We start from the raw sequence: 17,663 nt of genomic DNA, 5'->3' as shown, positions 1-17,663 counted from the left end.
TATTCTCTTGTGTGCATACAATTCAATTGAAGTATAGGATGTGTTTCTTCTGATCTTCTCGGTGATGTGTATACAGGTGCATACATAGATTTTTCTCTAGAATATATCTATAAAATCTAGACAATGTCTAAACCGTTTTAAGTATTCCTTTTAGGAAAAAGTCTAAATTATTCTTCCAAGTTTCGCATGTGTTAGATAACTTTCTAAATTAACATTTGGTTTAATTTACTCTTATTAACTATTTTAGTTGATCCAGTTTACTATCAAAATTTTTACTATCAAGTTTGGCATGTATTAGCGGGATTTTCCCCTCCACCTATTTAATATCAATTTTTAATGTCCGAGGACAGGATAAGTTATGTTTGAAAATACGCCTTCCATCCGTATTTATGTTTTTTTAGAAACTTGTATTTTAAACCTTTTGACTAATAATTCAGAAAAACATATATTTAATATATGCAAGTTATATACTTGGATTTGTATTCAAAAGTACTTTAATATGGTGTTTTTATTTATTGATGACATATTTTAAAACAAGTAAATGGTTAAAGTTTCGCTTTGAAGAATGCGCTAAAATCCAATGTCTACCCCATACAGTGTTCAGAAGAAACTATCTTGGAAGTCCAAAGTCTGCTACCGTGTGAGGTCGCAGTTTTTCCTTGCAAGTACTTGGGACTTCCTCTTTCCTTGCACAAGCTGTCCAAGCAACAGTTCCAGCCGTATGTTGATAAATTTGCTGATCAACTACCTAATTGGAAAGCTGATTTGATGACCAGAGCAGGCAGGAGAATACTAGTGCAACATGTGCTCACAGGTATGACTGTGTATCTGGCAATGGCAATTGATATACCCCACTGGGCAGTTGATGCTATAGATAAAATAAGAAAGGGCTTTCTTTGGAGAGGAAGAAAAGAAGCTAAAGGGGGCCATTGTTTGGTGGCTTGGGGCAAGGTGTGTCGCCCACTTCAGCTTGGTGGACTGGGTATCTCTAGTCTACCGGAACTTGGATGGGCCCTCAGGATGCGATGGCTGTGGCTACATAAAACTGACTCTAGAAGACCTTGGACAGGGCTTCCTATTCAGGTCCCAAGTAAAGCCAGAGCGTTCTTCAGTAAAGTCCTTATCTCGGTGGTAGGTAATGGACATAATACCCTCTTCTGGTCTGATAACTGGTTGCAAGGCAAAAGCATCTCGACCATTGCCCCGAGCCTATTTTCTGTAATCCCAAAGAAGATAGCTAAGAGTAGAACGGTCTATGAGGCCTTGTCAAACAACAGATGGATTTATGATATTCGAGGTGGTCTAACTGTGGGAGTTCTGGCAGATTATTTCAAGCTCTGGGACTGTCTCTCTGGTTTGGAGCTGCACCCCCTCATTGAAGACAGACACATCTTTAGCATAGCCCCAGATGGAAAATATTCAGCGAAGGCAGCTTACAAGGGTCTCTTCCTGGGATCATGTGCATTTGGACACTACAAGAGGGTTTGGAAATCTTGGGCTCCATCAAAATGCCATTTCTTCCTCTGGCTGGTGGCCCAAAACAGGTGCTGGACTGCTGACAGATTAGCAAAAAGGGGGCTCAATCATCCTAGCAGTTGTCCATTGTGTGATCAGGAACCTGAAACTATTAATCACCTGCTGGTCTCATGTGTGTTTGCAAGGCTTTTCTGGTATAATCTGCTCAGAAAGTTCGGGTTGGATATCTTGGCCCCCCAGCCGGGCCTGACTTCCTTCCTGGATTGGTGGGAGATGATTTCTGAAACTGTTCAGGGAATGGTCAAGAAAGGTCTGAATTCACTGATCTCTTTGGGGGCCTGGATGATCTGGAACCACCGTAACAGATGCGTTTTTGATGGACAAACTCCCAGTCTCCCCTCTATCCTTCGGCAGGCTGATGATGAGAGAAGACTGTGGGCATTAGCTGGGGCCAAGGGCCTCTCTTTTTTGGCAGCTTCCTTAACTAATGGCTGAATCCTGCTGTTTCTTTTTTAGTAGTTTTTTGAGTCTGGCTTTATTGGACTCTTTCACTTATAGGAGGTACTGGCCTCCGTAAGGAGCTTATTGTTTGTAACCTGGTCTATTTTAGACCTTTTTTCCTCTTCTTAATATATTTTAAGGCGCAGTTCCCCTGCGCTTTCGAGAAAAAAAAAGAATGCGCTAAAAAAGTTACATGCCTTATTTTATAGGACAAAGGGAATATATTTTTAGGCATTTAATAACACATTAACACTAGAAATATGACATTCTACAAAATATAATGATGAAATATTTGTAATGTATATTTTAACACAAAATATGATGTTCTCTATTATCTCACAAAATTCAAAACTAAAACTCGATTATACATAGAAAATAAGAAAAATCTTTTTGGGTGGAAATTAGACAAATTTGAATAGTCTTTGGTGGGGAAGGCGGGAACGATCGTTCAATTTCAGCAACCACAACTCTATCTTCACTTGTGATGCCTGCATCAAGGGCGGGAGGACTATGGTTTTGTAATAACTTCTCTCAAGGGCGGGAGGACTATGGTTTTGTAATAACTTCTCTGCACTGTATAGGCACCTTATCAATCCAATCTACAAGTTCAAAGATCTGCATGAATATATCCTAGCTACATGGACTGATGCTAGTAGCTCGGCTTGGTTTAGGCACAATCTTCCAAATCTCGGTAGCGCGGTATTCCATTTAAGGGCCTTGTACATAGTGGTAGACATCACAGGTGTTGCCATACAATTCAGGGATAATTTAGGACGATTCCAACTATTACGATTTCAACTAATGCCACTTCCTTATGGAAGAAAATAAAATACTTTGATGTAGAATAGGTAAGGTTATAGTATACAAGTTGGACCGCAATTTTAGAATTACACTGGTTTACAACAAATATAGAAAAGACGATGTTAATCAATCAAACTTTAACAGAACTAGCAAATCTACAAATGAGGTGCATGCAACTATAGGTCGGGGAGGCATTTACAACACACCGAAGGAAGGGAGCACAAGGGAGACATAGACAAGGCACAACAACAACTAGCACAACATCCCTTCAATCAGTAATGCCAACATTACAAACGCCAGATGGATTCTTCATCAATACCCCCTACATGATAGATCTATGAAGGTTGTAGTAATGGTTTAACAACATGACAAATCTATATTCACCTTATGAATAGTTAAATCAGATCCAGACCTACGCATATTCCCTTACATAACCCTAGAGTGAGGATTGGTTAGCTTCCACGCATGGACACTAAAGCTCACTGCCCTACCGGTTCGTCGCTGCTAGCAACAACTACATGCCTCAACTCAAGGACAATTCTCCGGGCCGGACACGAGCCACCTCTTGCTTGGGACCCACACCACCGCTTCCATGGCCGTCCACTCGACCTTGATGCTGGAATTGTGGGCGGGGAGACCGTGTTTCTAGAATGAAGGCTGGCGTTGGGCTGGGAAAAGAAGAGGGTAGAGGGGGACCGATGGAGGAAGGAAGAAAAGGGAACTCAATGGTTAGATGGTTAGATGAACAGGAGGATGCACAAATGGATGAAACCCACATAGATGCGTGACCCCGGAGGAGATCGTGCACTTGCACATGCGAATACACGAGCCACCGGATGTGTGAATAATGTGATTTTGTTGCATATTTTGTGCATACGCGATCATATGCACGAGGTGCTGGAGGTCGTTAGGCTGTCTCCAACATGTTACTCATTCTATCTCCCATCTGATATTCTATTTCAAACTCCACTCTGTGAACATTGCAATATACAATGCAAAACAATGTTTTACGTGATCATAAACACGTTCTGTTGGAGACAATCTTAATGATTGTACTGATGTTTTTTTGGATTCTATGGTCTATTATTAAGATTTGACAATGGAAGTTGATATGATTATGTTTGGTAATGTATTGTTGATTGTTGAGACTTAGGTGGTGTTTGGTTCTCCATAGATTTTAGGTTTTGAGAAGTTGCATACGACACAAAATCCATTACAAATTCTATTATCAACTTGTGTTGAGAATGTGGCATACAATTCAAAATCTGTTTGGCTAATAATAAGATTTTAAGGAGGAGGAATAAACAAAACACAACCTTAAAAATTGAACATGATAAACATTGAAGCTCGGTTTGAGTTTTTTTATTTATTTGCGGCTATTAGCCAGGCAATAAGGCATGAGGCTGTTTGATTCGAATTAATTGTTTGACCACTGGAACTGCAAACTATAGAAGCAATACGGAATAAAGCCAAAACATGACGACATTGAACAGTCATAACAAGACAAGACGACATTGAACAGTAATCAGACGGGATATCACTTATACTTTTCGATAAAACCCCTGTTCTTCTGGAGAAATTGCACACATATTCCCTACGCCTCGCTAGCGCCTTCCGCGAACTGAGGACTCCCGAGAGGCCGAGACCACCCCGATGTCCGCCATGGAGACCGACATCAACGCGCCGCCGCCCGCCCCAGCCGGCGAGGGATCCTCCGTGGTCGGTCCGTCCTCCTCATCCTCCCGCAAGCCCAACAAGCGCTTCGAGATCAAGAAGTGGAACGCCGTCGCGCTCTGGGCATGGGGTACGTCCGCGCTCCCGTCCTTCCGCTCTAGACTTCCATTTTTTTATTGGAATTTGGATCCCGTCTGATCTGTTTGTCCCCTTTACGCCGGTGCAGATATCGTCGTCGACAACTGCGCCATCTGCCGCAACCACATCATGGATCTATGTAAGTTTCGGGTCCGATAGATTCAGTGCTCGTTAGGGTTTGAGATCTAAAATTAGAGGTTTGAGCTTCTTAATTCATTCGGTGCAGGCATCGAGTGCCAGGCGAACCAAGCTAGCGCGACCAGCGAGGAGTGCACTGTCGCTTGGGGTACAAATCCAATCTCCTAGGGTCTTCTCACCTATCTTCTTTGTTGTATCTTTTGTCTGTTGCCACTAATTTTATGTTATAGGTATGTCTCTTCATGTGGAATGAAAGAATTCGCTATTCATTATTTTGCACACTAGTTCCGCGGTTGCTCATTGTGGCATTTAGTTTTCGGGAATCTTACACTAATCAATATGTAACTGGCAACTATGTTTAGGGTATGACACACACAGATCGCAAAATATAGATTTTCCGTGCTCTTTCCTAAGATTCTACTATGTGATCTTGATTACTTTAGTCTGGTGAACTGTGCAATACGAACAATTTGTTTCATATACAGTGGCACTGGAGCTGTTAGAATTATAGTACGATAAGAATTCAAAATTGCACTTCTTCCTCATCTCCAAATTTTGATATGGCTGGTGAACTGTATATGAAACTACTGCACCTAGTTTTTGTTTGACATACCTAATTGCCTCTTCAGATGAAACTTATCCTACTGATTACATATGAAGCTCAGATTACTTAAACTCTGTTTAAGTGTTTGTATATATTTTGAGAAAAAATATCCATGAATCCCAAATTTAACTAGATAAGTGATAAATATCTGTTTAAGTGTTTGAGCCGAAGTTGACGACAGTGGGAGTAGGGCTGGACGAAATACTCGTGGCTCGCTGGCTCGCTCGGTTCGTGGTCAGCTCGGCTCGGCTCGGATCGGCTCGTTTGAATTTTTTCACGAGCTGAGCTAACATCCTAGCTCGGTTCGTTAATGAGCCAGCTCGGTTCGTTAACGAGCCAGCTCGCGAGCTAAACGAGCTACCATATTCCAGCAAAATGAAACTATATGCATATCATTTACAAAATAATTGATGAACATGTTATATATATGTGAGGTGTTTATGGCTTATGAATTAAACTAATGATTAATGAACTATGTCTATGTGTTAATTTGGTTTATACAAATATAATTATGGGTTAAACCGATGAGCATGTATGTGAATTGTGAATTAATGAGTGATGAATTGTGCTAATTTGGTGTTATATTGACGTGATTTGTGAAACTATGAGTACAATTACTATTTTCTATTATTAAATTAGTTTGAAATTAACTAAAAAATAATTATTATATACATTTTATTTTTTTCTGCTCTGGCTCGCGAGCTAAACGAGCCAGCTCGAGCTCGTAAACGAGCCGAGCCGAGCTGACTCTGTGGCTCGTTACCTTAACGAGCCGAGCCGAGCTGGCTCGTTAGCTTAACGAGCCAGCTCGAACTCGGACGAGCCGAGCCGAGCTGGCTCGTTATCCACCCCTAAGTGGGAGGGGCCGCCGCCGCCACCGTCGCTCCCCTGCAACCATGCGCTGCCAGGACGAGTACCACAGCAGCGTCAGCCGATGGCCAAGGGAAGGTCGGAAACCGCGGTGGCACCCTGGATCCACCCACTGGCGGGCCGGATCCACTCTAGGGAGGCTTGATCTGGTCGCTGACGAGGCCCTGGCGACGAGGTGATGACCGACTAAAGCATGGATGAAACGGGAGGTGGAGGAGAAGAGGGGCATGAGAGAGCTGAGGTAAGCCCCGCCGCGGCCTTCCTAGCGCACCGGCACGGGCCTCCTGGCCGTGTGCTCCAGCGGCGGTGAGGTGGTGTTGGGGGGCGGCGGTGTGTGGATGGCGCGGCGCGGGGCTCTGCCCGAGTAGGCGGCATATCCTCGGGAAGGACACAAAAGACATACAGTTAAGGTACAACTGTATAAACTGACAATACAACAATCTCTGAAATCTGAACATTGGCAAAGCTAACCAAAACATTGACCACTGTTTCTTTAATTGTATATGTTTATTTTCTTGATTATAAATATTGAGGGTTTGAGACGAAAATGAACATATCCATTCCAGCCTTCCTTGCATGCCATAGTGGGTACGCATTAAGATAAATGGATGAGCTATGGCATCAAGCGTTATAGAACTTCACAACAATGACGGTCAAACAAACAAAATTAAAATAAACACTCCAAACAAAATGCAGAACCCCTTAAGGTCGCCAAATTAGATGAGAACCAAACTTCCTGAAGCTCAAGAGTTGTCTCACTCTCACCATGACATTGATACTATTTTTCACTACCACTATTACTGTCACCTAATTTTTTTCTTAACCAAGAAACATTCACATTAGTCACTTCAGTTTGTCAAAGCTCCCAAACAATCCACTCTTGGCCCCTCATCTGTAGACGCCTCCCTGCAGAAACAAATTTAAATAAGTAATACCTGCTGATCCAATGTTATCCATGTTTTAGTAGCCTTCAATACATATAATTCCCATAGGTAACTAATCTCACTGACAAGAGACAATCACTGCGGTTGTCAGGTAGCAAGTTCTTGTTCAAAAGCTCTTGTAGGAAGACATACATCATTGTCTTGCTCATTCCTGACACCTTCAATTTTGAAGGAAGAGGCCTGATGATCTACCTTTAGTTTAGTCAAGGTACAACATGTAACCTAGTATCCGTGATTTCACTGCACATCCTGATTCATCTCTATTGTCAGTTGGCCACCAGAATTGTGCTGATTCATTTCTATTTTCGGTTGCCCATCAGTATTGTGCTTCTTTTAGTTATTGAGTTATCTAGAATAAATCAAGTTTGGAATTATCTGAAAGATAAGAAGGTAAATTCAATATCACAAAGCAACCTGAACTAAACAGACAAGAGACAACTACATAGTCGATCATTTTTTTTCTCGAAAAGCGCAGGAAAACTGTGCCCCATAAATATATTAGCAGGGAAGAAAAGGTATAAGAAGACCTGAAATACAAGGCGCTCCTTACCGAGGCCAGAAACAACCATACATGTATAACCCAGCCAAAAAAAAACTAAAACCACCTAGTTGAAGCCCCTCAGCAGCAGGAGGGGCAGCCAAGAAAGAAAGACCCTTTTGTAGTGCCCAAAGGAACTTGACCCTACAAACAGACCCTTGTATGCTGAACTCGCAGAATACTTGCCATCAGGTGCCAAGGAGAAGATGTGTTTGTCTTCAATATTAGGCTGCAACACAATGACAGAAAGAGCATCCCAGAGAGATAAGAAATCTATCAGAACTCCAACTGAGTGCTCCCTTGAATATCTGCTATCCATCTTCTGTTCAACAAAGCTTCTTGCACAGTCCTTTTTCATGCTATTCTATTTGGGATTATGGCAAACAGTCTTGGAGGAATATCTGAAACCTTTTTCCATTGATCCATCTATCTGCCCAGAAGAAAGTGTTGGACCCACTGCCAGTCTCAGTAATCAGCACACTAGAGAAGAAGAGCTTAGCTTTGCTTGGAACTTGTATTGGGAACCCTGCCCATGGGCGGTTAGGATCAGTTCTTTGCAACCATAACCATCTCATGCGAAGAGCCCAACAAAGTTCATGGAGACTACAAATTCAACCCTCCTAACTGCAAAGGACGGCATACCTTGCCCCATGCAACCAAGCAGTGTTCTCCATTTACCTCTTTTCTCCCTTGCCATAGAAAGCCCTTTCTTATCTTGTCATTGGGGGAAATCAATTGCCATTGCAGCATAAATAGACATCCCAGTAAGGACATGCTGCACAAGGATTCTTCTCCCTGCCCTGTTAAGCAAATCTGCCTTCAAGAATGGGAGTTGTAGTCGATCATATTCAAAGTAATATTTCAGATACTCAACATTTAAGCTACTATTTATATTTTGTTTGGAGGGCAATTTAAAAGAATAGAGATGGCAGACATGATTAAATGATATAATTTAGAAGCTGATAAGCATACTGCTATCTTTTCAAATATTTGAATCCTGAACATTTTATCTTACAGACATGGTGCACTACATGTTCCACAACTATAGAAATAGCCACTGTTTACAGTGTAAATATGTACCAGGTAATGAATGGGCAACTGGTGCGGGATTTTATTCATTTTAACTTCTATTCAAGGTGCTTTTAGGAACAAAACTAACATAAGAGAATTGAGTCGGCCGATCATGCTTGTTGCTACGTGTCGAGGCTCGACCAGTGACTTGCTTGTGGATGGTGGATCTTACAAACAAACTGGTAGAAACACCTCGGCTGCGCAGATTATAGGAGTGAGTATCAAGTTGGCTGGACGAGCGGGAGCGAAGGGGCGCCGTGCTGCCGCTCGGCTGGGAACTTAGGTGAGGTGCGGAACACAAGTGAGGCAGGGAACAATCACTTCTTAGATTGATCAATGCTTCCAATTGATTACAGACGCCTGGACTTTATAGTCCAACTCTAAACAGACTCCTTAATCTTAGGAACTCTAACAGACTCTCCTTAAAAAACAGACTCCTTAATATTAGGATCTCTAAACATATTCTCCTTATCTAAGGATCCTCCTAATCCTTATCTATATGTCCCTCTATAATGGGCCGACTAGAGGGCTGTTTAGGCCTCCTACTATAAACCATAACATTTCTCCCTCCCTCGACGAACAGCTCGTCCTCGAGCTGAAACTGCGGATATGAAGCCTTGAACTGTTGTAGAGGTTCCCATGTTGCATCTACTGACTGAGTACCATTCCAGTGCACCAACACCTGCCATTGTCCGTGCTGCATCCTTGCTCTTATTATCTTCTCTGGCGATGGCAGAAGCCGGCCATTTTGCATAGGTGGGAGGTCTGGGGGCAGGACAGGAGGGGTACCCCGGAAAGGCTTAAGGAGTCCCACGTGAAAGACATCATGAATTCGTGCCCCTTCTGGTAACTCCAGACGATATGCTACTGCGCCCACGCGCTCAAGAATACGAAATGGTCCCGCATATCGCGGTCCCAATTTCCCTTTGGGTCGTTCGACCAGTGACTGAGCTTGTCGATTGAGGAGACGGAGCCAAACCCAGTCATCCACATCGAACTCGAGATCCCGGTGTCGGCCATCATAAAACTTTTTGGCATGCTCTTGAGCTTGCAGCAGCCTATCTCTGACTTCCCCTAGAAATATATCTCTTTCCCGTAGCATATCATCCACAACTTGAGTGTCTGCTGTCCCCTGCTTATATGGAATGAGAGGTGGTGGATCTCTGCCATATACTACACGAAAAGGAGTTGTCTTCAATGCTGAGTGGTATGATGTATTGTAACAGTATTCCGCCCATGCAAGCCAGTCCACCCAAGCTCTTGGCCTGTCTCCCGTGATGCACCTCAAATACATGGCAATAGTTTTGTTGACTGCTTCCGACTGACCATCAGTTTGGGGGTGAAAAGCAGTACTCATTCTTAACTTGACACCTGTTAGCTTGAACAGATCCCTCCAGATATGTCCAGTGAAAACTGGATCTCTATCGCTGACTATGGAACTTGGGAACCCATGCAGCCGCACTATGTCAATAAAAAATGCTCGTGCCACAGTCGCAGCTGTGTAAGGATGACTGAGGGCAATAAAGTGGGCATATTTAGAGAACCGATCAACCACTGTTAATATGACAGACTTACCATGGACCTTTGGTAAACCCTCAATGAAATCCATTGAGATGTCTGTCCATATTTGTATTGGGACTTCCAGCGGTTGGAGGAGCCCTGCGGGATGCAGCGACTCTGTTTTGTTCCTCTGACAGATTGCACATGATTTGACCCAATCCTGTACCAGTGTCCTATCCTTGTGAATGAAGAAATCAGCTCTTAATCGATGCAGCGTCTTTTGTACTCCACCATGTCCTGCTGAGTGTGCGGCCTCCAGTATTGAGGGAATGAGTTTGGATGATGTTGGGATAAACACCCTGCGACCGTGCAATATCAAGCCTTCCCGTATCTGCCATGGGGCCTCTAGGGATCCCTCTGTAATCTGAGCCTGGAGGAGTTTCCACTCATCATTATTAGCACATTCTGTCTGCAATTCTTGGTACAGCTGGAATGTTGGGGTTGATATGGTATGGACTGAACTTTCAGTTGTGTCCCTGCGAGATAAAGAATCAGCCACTGTGTTGAGTCGTCCTGCCCGATATTCCACTGTGAAGTCAAAGCCAAACAACTTACTAATCCACTGATGTTGTGGTACCGTGGATAGTCGTTGATCTAGTATGAACTTGAGACTGAAATGGTCAGTTCGTACCACAAATCGTCTGCCCCATAAATAAGGACGCCAGTGACGTATTGCCTGTACCAACCCAATGAGCTCGCGCTCATATGCTGCCAATTTTATGTGTCGGGCTGCAAATGGCCGGCTAAAAAAAGCTATTGGGCCGTGATCTTGGTGTAGGACAGCACCAAACCCCGAGCCCGAGGCATCACAATCCACAGTGAAAGTCCGTTCAAAGTCAGGAAGCTGCAGGACTGGTGCTGATGAGAGTGCCCGTTTGAGCGCTTGGAAGGCGGAGTCGGCTTCTGGAGACCACTGAAAGCCTTCTTTCTTTAGGAGTTTGGTTAACGGTGCAGCGATTAACCCAAATTCCTTGATAAATTTCCGGTAGTAGCCTGCCAATCCCAGAAATCCCCGCAGTCCTCGTGGTGCCTTTGGGATCGGCCAAGAAGTAACTGCTTCCACCTTGCTGCTGTCCATAGTCACTCCTTTAGCTGAGATGATGTGCCCTAAATAAGCAACGGATGTCGCGCCGAATTCGCATTTGGACTGTTTGACAAACAAATTGTTGGTCAGCAGGGTCTGTAGGACAGCCTTGACATGTATGAGGTGGTCTGACCATGTGGCACTATAGATGAGGATGTCATCAAAGAATACTAGGACAAACCGGCGAAGGAACTGACCCAGTACTTCATTCATTAACGCCTGAAATGTCGCTGGGGCATTTGAGAGACCAAATGGCATAACCAGAAACTCAAAGTGCCCATGGTGTGTCCTGAAGGCTGTTTTGTGTACGTCTTCTGGATGAACACGGACTTGATGGTAGCCGGATCGGAGGTCCAATTTAGTGAAGAAATGTGCCCCTTGCAGTTCATCTAGCAGCTCATCAACCACGGGTATAGGGAATTTGTCTTTGACTGTTTTCTCATTCAGTGCTCTATAATCAATGCAGAAGCGCCATGATTTGTCCCTCTTTTTCACTAGGAGTACTGGAGCTGAAAAAGCTGATGTGCTGTAGCGGATAATCCCCTGTTGTAACATGGTTGTGCATTGTGCCTCCAATTCATCCTTTTGAAGCTGTGGGTACCTATATGGCCTAACTGCAACGGGTGCTGTTCCTGGCAAAAGGTGGATCCTGTGATCACACCTTCTTGCTGGAGGAAGGTCACTGGGCGTAGCAAACACCTTCTGAAATTGCAGGAGCAGACGATCCATCATCGGTTTGGTGGTTGTGATATCTGTGCTAATTGTTCTCACTGCTGGGTACACATTAATGGCCTTCCGATCTGATCCCAGTCCTTTCCACACAATTCGTTGTCCCCTTCTCCAGAAAGCTAGGCACAGGTTCTCGAGGTCCCAAAGTGTTGGCCCCAAAGTGCGCAAGAATTTGACCCCGAGAATGATGTCGAAAGAATCAATTGGGATGGCGTAAGCATCCATCAGAAAGTCTTCCTGGCCGATAGTCAAGCTGATGCTGTTGGAGAGCTTACAACACATGATTTTATCCCCATTGGCCACAAATGCCTGGAGGGCTGGGTTTGGCTGGTAGTCCAGTTTCAGAGCGCGTGCTGTGTCTTCGTTGATGAAGTTGTGAGTAGATCCTGTGTCCAACAGGGCTGTAAGAGCTTTCCCCATGATATGTACTTCCAGCTGCAAGGTACTCTCAGAATGGATACCCGTGAGGGCATGTAAGGAGATCACTGGTGTTGGGTCCCCTGGCACTGAATCAGCCTCTATAGATTCATCTTCCTCATAGTCCATGACCTCAAGATAGAACAATTTAGGGCAGCTGTCCACGGACATACTGTTCATCACAATTATAACAAAGTCCCTGGCGACGCCGCTCAGCCATCTCAGCAGGCGTCAACTTCTTGAATGTTCGCTGCTGTCCTGTACTGGGAGCTGCAGGAATCGCTGGTTGAGGTGCCGGTACTGGTACAGACGGGCGCTGGGGTTGACGCATGGTCTTGTTGGTGGTTGATGTCGGCTGGTGATCGAGCACTTGTGACCTCCGTTCATATGCGCGCGCCAAACTCAAGGCGTGATTGATATCCCGTGGTGCCATGAGTTCCACGTCGATCTTGATACGCTCCGGAAGTCCAGCCGTAAACAGATGTACCTTCTGCTCCTGTGACAGTGGAGCTGTTTGGGCTAGCAGGTCCCAAAACCTCTCCTGGTAGTCATCCACTGTCGTGCGGAATGGAAGGCGTGCCAGTTCGCCGAGAGGATTGCTGCGTAATGGGGGCCCAAAGCGGAGTTGGCAATGCTGCTTGAAGAGTTCCCATGACATGGAAGGTTCGTCGCGCTGCAGCTGGGTGTACCACGTCCGGGCAATTCCTGTCATGTGATAGGATGCGAGCCAGACTTTCTCATCCTCCAGCGTGCGCTGACCTTCAAAGAATTGTTCACATCGATTGAGCCACTGGAGGGGGTCTTCCTTGCCGTCAAATAGGGCAAATTCGAGGCGATGGAAGCGAGGAACTCCTGCAGTAGGAGTATGGGGAATGGTGTTGAGAGATGGCAGTGTAGGTGGTGGATAGTGTGGGATGGGCGAAGGGGAATGTGGCAATGGTAGAAGATGGATTGGGAGCTGGGTGGTGGTGGGTGGTGGCACATCATCAGTTGGCGTCGTGGTGGGGGGTATGCCTCCATACCCGGGCAAGCCATAGGGGCAGCTTGCTGGAAGGGACAGCGCCGCTGATGCAGGCGGAGTCTCCACTGCTGCAATGCGCGAGGACATGGAGGACATCTGCGTTGCGAAGGCCCCTAGTTGGCGCTGGACTTCGGCAAGGGCGGTGGTGATCGCTGCCAACTCCGACGCCTGGGTGGCGGACGCTGCACTGTCGTCGGTGTTGGATCCTGGCATCTCCGATACCAAATTGGTAGAAACACCTCGGCTGCGCAGATTATAGGAGTGAGTATCAAGTTGGCTGGACGAGCGGGAGCGAAGGGGCGCCGTGCTGCCGCTCGGCTGGGAACTTAGGTGAGGTGCGGAACACAAGTGAGGCAGGGAACAATCACTTCTTAGATTGATCAATGCTTCCAATTGATTACAGACGCCTGGACTTTATAGTCCAACTCTAAACAGACTCCTTAATCTTAGGAACTCTAACAGACTCTCCTTAAAAAACAGACTCCTTAATATTAGGATCTCTAAACAGATTCTCCTTATCTAAGGATCCTCCTAATCCTTATCTATATGTCCCTCTATAATGGGCCGACTAGAGGGCTGTTTAGGCCTCCTACTATAAACCATAACACAAACACACAGAGGTTCATTTGGTCGGTACATTAGCTTGCCAATGGTGGATCCTACATTTGTTTGAAGCCATGTGGTTGGCTCGAAAATTGCAGAATAGCTTTAGACGTCTAACATCAATAAGCTGAATGGGTATGCATGATAGGTGGTGCTGCATACCAGTGAGCGACCATTTGTCTGTTCTGCAGCTGGACCATGGCCATCCTTTTTTGCCTGGCGTACCAGCCAACCAGCCAGCTAGTGGAAGCCATACTGCCTATTTGCATCCCTGCTCATAGCCATTGCAGGGATCTGGGTTTACCTGTCAACAAGGACCGGGGCTTCCGTAGTGCCGTTATCTGAGGCTGGTTGCTGCAGGACTGGGGATAGGGAACTATGCAACGAATGTTGGAGTTGAACACAGGTTTGGTGCAGATTTTTCTATTTCTTATGCCACGCTCTGAACCGTGGCTGGTTATGGTTACATATATAGGACCAAGTGGTCTGTTACAACTGAAAGTAGAGCTAAGATTCCAACTACTAAACTAGAGATAAGGTAGAAGATAAGATGCTGAAGTACTACATAAGGTGCTGACATATGCACATGACTTATCCTATCATTCTCCCCTGAAGTCTTGTGGCGTCGCTGTAGGAATTCGAACCATCCATTCTGGCATGAAGCTGGTCTTGAGTGCTGATGTACAAGCAGTTTTCTGATGAAGTGGTACTTGACCCGAATGTGCTTGCTGCGCTCATGGAAGACGAGATTCTTCACAAAGCCAAGGCAGACTTGTTGTCCACCCTGAGCTCCACTGCTCGTCTATGCCAAGATCACCCAGCAGTTGTGCCAGCTAGAGAACCTGAGTGGAGGCAGAAGTGGCAGCGATGTACTCTTTGACACAATCGGATAGAGCCACTACCTGTTGCTTGACTGACTGCCAACTGATCAAGCACACTTACCAAGGAATAATAGAGTTCTGCCCGTGCTCTTGCTCATATCAATGTCACCGACATGGTCGTTGTAGCTGAAGTGTGCAGCGCTGGGACACCACGGGTCATGCAATTCATAGTCAGAGATACCCGTGACACAGTGTAGGATCCTCTTGATGGCCTGCTGGTGCTCTGATGTCAGTCGCTGCATGAATCGACTGACTAGCTGACAGCGAACACCAAATTCGGCCATGTGTGGATGAGGTAGTGAAGGCTATACATAACGTGTCAGTACTACACCACGCCCACCTCCTCTGCCGTGCTATCGTGGCTCAGCTTCAGCCTTTCCATGGGAGTGTAGGCTAGGTTGCAGTCGGTGAGCCCACCTAGCTTGACGATGTGTTTGGCATCAACGGTCTGGTGGAGTGAGATATTGGAGCTGCCCTGTCAGTAGATAGCAGCATCGTAAGCACTTTGCTGGTACCCCATCTGCTTGAGGCACCTCCGCCTCTTCTTGGTGCTGGTGATTACCAAGTTGTTGACGTAGATGCCTACCAGTAGGGCATAACCTCCCTTGCCCTGTCAGTAGATAGCAGCATCGTAAGCACTTTGCTGGAACCCCATCTGCTTGAGGGTGGGGTCTAGCTTGGCGTTCCAAGCTCGTGGTGTGTGTGCCGCAAACCGTAGAGGGCCTTGCGTAGGTGGAGGACCTTGTTCTCTTTGCTAAAATCTGATTGCGTGGGTTGTCGCAGAGATGGCATTCATGAAGAAGTGTTCCTGTGGGACGCTGTGTGGAGTGGCACTTGGAGAGAAGTTTTATATGGGACACTATAGCGCCAGGCAGACTATCGTGGCGAGCAAGCGCACGTGGGGAGTGAGCGCATGAAGCCGGGTGGATGGAATCATTTGATGATACACTTGATGTGTCAGTTCCTGCAGATGTTTACCGCATTATATCTGGATTAAGGCAGTTACAAGCCCATAACAGCATCTGTAGCAGAGCACTACATGCTCTTTTTGTACTGTGCTCTTGGCAACCTCTTGTGTGTTCGTTGAATGGACCACTTGAGCAGTGGACAGTGAACTTTTCATCATGTTGTGGTGTTGATTGTAGAAAAAGCTGACCCATGTTTGCAGCTGGAAATGATGTTAAATGCTGCTTGGCTCAAAAATAAAACGAATGGGGAGCTCAAGCATGTAAATCTTTTTTTTTTCTACTAAATCTTCTTTATATTTGATTGTACAAACCAATAGACATTGGAATATGTTGTGGCATGTGTTCTACGTGTTTTTGGGCCCCAGTTTCACCGGCCTAAAAAGGTTTGTTCGCTGGGTCTAACAAGATTTGTTTTTGCATACTGCAGGTGTCTGTAATCATGCTTTTCACTTCCACTGCATCAGCAGGTGGCTTAAGACTCGCCAAGTGTGCCCATTAGGTAGCTGCAGTTCTGTGTTGATTTGATCCCGTAGTTGATTCGTTTGGGCATTGCATTACTGACGGTGGACTTTTTTTTTATCTTGCAGATAACAGTGAGTGGGAGTTCCAGAAATATGGCCACTAGTTCCTGGGCACCGTCATGTGATGTTGGGGCTTTGCTGCCACTCAAGTGTTTTTGTCTGCCAAACAGCTCCATCTCTTACTGCTTTCGATGCTTGCATCTATCACCCGTCAATTATAACTAGCTAGCAGTACGTACACCTGGGACTGTATTTGGACGATCCATTGAGAGGATAGTAGGCCCATTTTATCAATGGTATGTGGATCTTCATAAGTGAGCTTGTATTGTGCTGTGGTACCATTTTCTGAAGTCATGTTTTTTTATACGTGCCTGTCTTGATGTTATGAAGTGGGTTTGCCTTTCGGCCGCATGTATATAGGTTACTGAATGTTGCGGACAATGCCCTGAAATTATGTTGGGCACTATATCCTGTCTTGCAAGTGATAACCTGGTCTCATTATGTTCCCATGTGTCGTATGTAGTACGTTTAGGTTTAGGGCTTGTTTGGTTGTACGGTTAGAAACGAAGCTCGGCAGTGATCGGGCTCGGCTCGGCTCGTCTACTACGTAAGCTAAAAATGAGGCGAGTCCGGGCTCGGCTCGTAAGTTATAATTGGTAAATATTATTGTATTATATATTGAATTAGTAATATATAAATATGAAACATAGGATCATTGTTCAATATTATAAGTAATCTAACATTGAATTGAATTGTCATAGATTTATCACAAAAGGCTAAGTGGTCCATTATTATTGTATATATTAATTAATTTAATTTAGCATAGTTAGTATAGCTGGTGAGTCGAAACGAGCTAGCTTGACTTGCTGCACAAATAAATTTTAAAATAAACTTGGCTCGCTCGAGGCTCACGAGCTGTTCGTAGCCTCGAGCTTATTTTATAGTATTACAATTTGGTTGAATATGTATTGGCAGGATTGAGGGACATACAATTTCTTGCTAGTCATCCCTCGATACTCATGCAACCAAACAATCCTTCGATATCCTTGCGATCTGATTTGCTGCTTCAACCGCCGAGGGGCCTGCTCTTTTGCGATCTTGTCAAGCAATTCAAAGTTCGACTA

At 45.1% G+C, this 17,663-nt stretch overlaps 1 protein-coding gene across 1 annotated transcript; it reads left to right on the top strand.

Moving 5' to 3' along the window:
- Window positions 1-4,377: 4,377 nt before the first annotated feature.
- Window positions 4,378-17,018, top strand: LOC103634739 (RING-box protein 1-like). Its single transcript, NM_001301484.1, has 5 exons — window positions 4,378-4,582; window positions 4,679-4,729; window positions 4,817-4,876; window positions 16,446-16,517; window positions 16,606-17,018. Exons 1-5 carry the CDS (start codon window positions 4,432-4,434, stop codon window positions 16,641-16,643), a joined length of 372 nt encoding a protein of 123 aa, NP_001288413.1. The 5' UTR covers window positions 4,378-4,431; the 3' UTR covers window positions 16,644-17,018.
- Window positions 17,019-17,663: the final 645 nt, after the last annotated feature.

Source organism: Zea mays, chromosome 8, assembly GCF_902167145.1.
Source record: "Zea mays cultivar B73 chromosome 8, Zm-B73-REFERENCE-NAM-5.0, whole genome shotgun sequence".
NCBI classification, from domain to species: Eukaryota; Viridiplantae; Streptophyta; class Magnoliopsida; order Poales; family Poaceae; genus Zea; species Zea mays.
The sequence above is the reverse complement of the archived record's forward strand: the minus strand, read 5'-3'. Positions and strand labels throughout refer to the sequence as shown.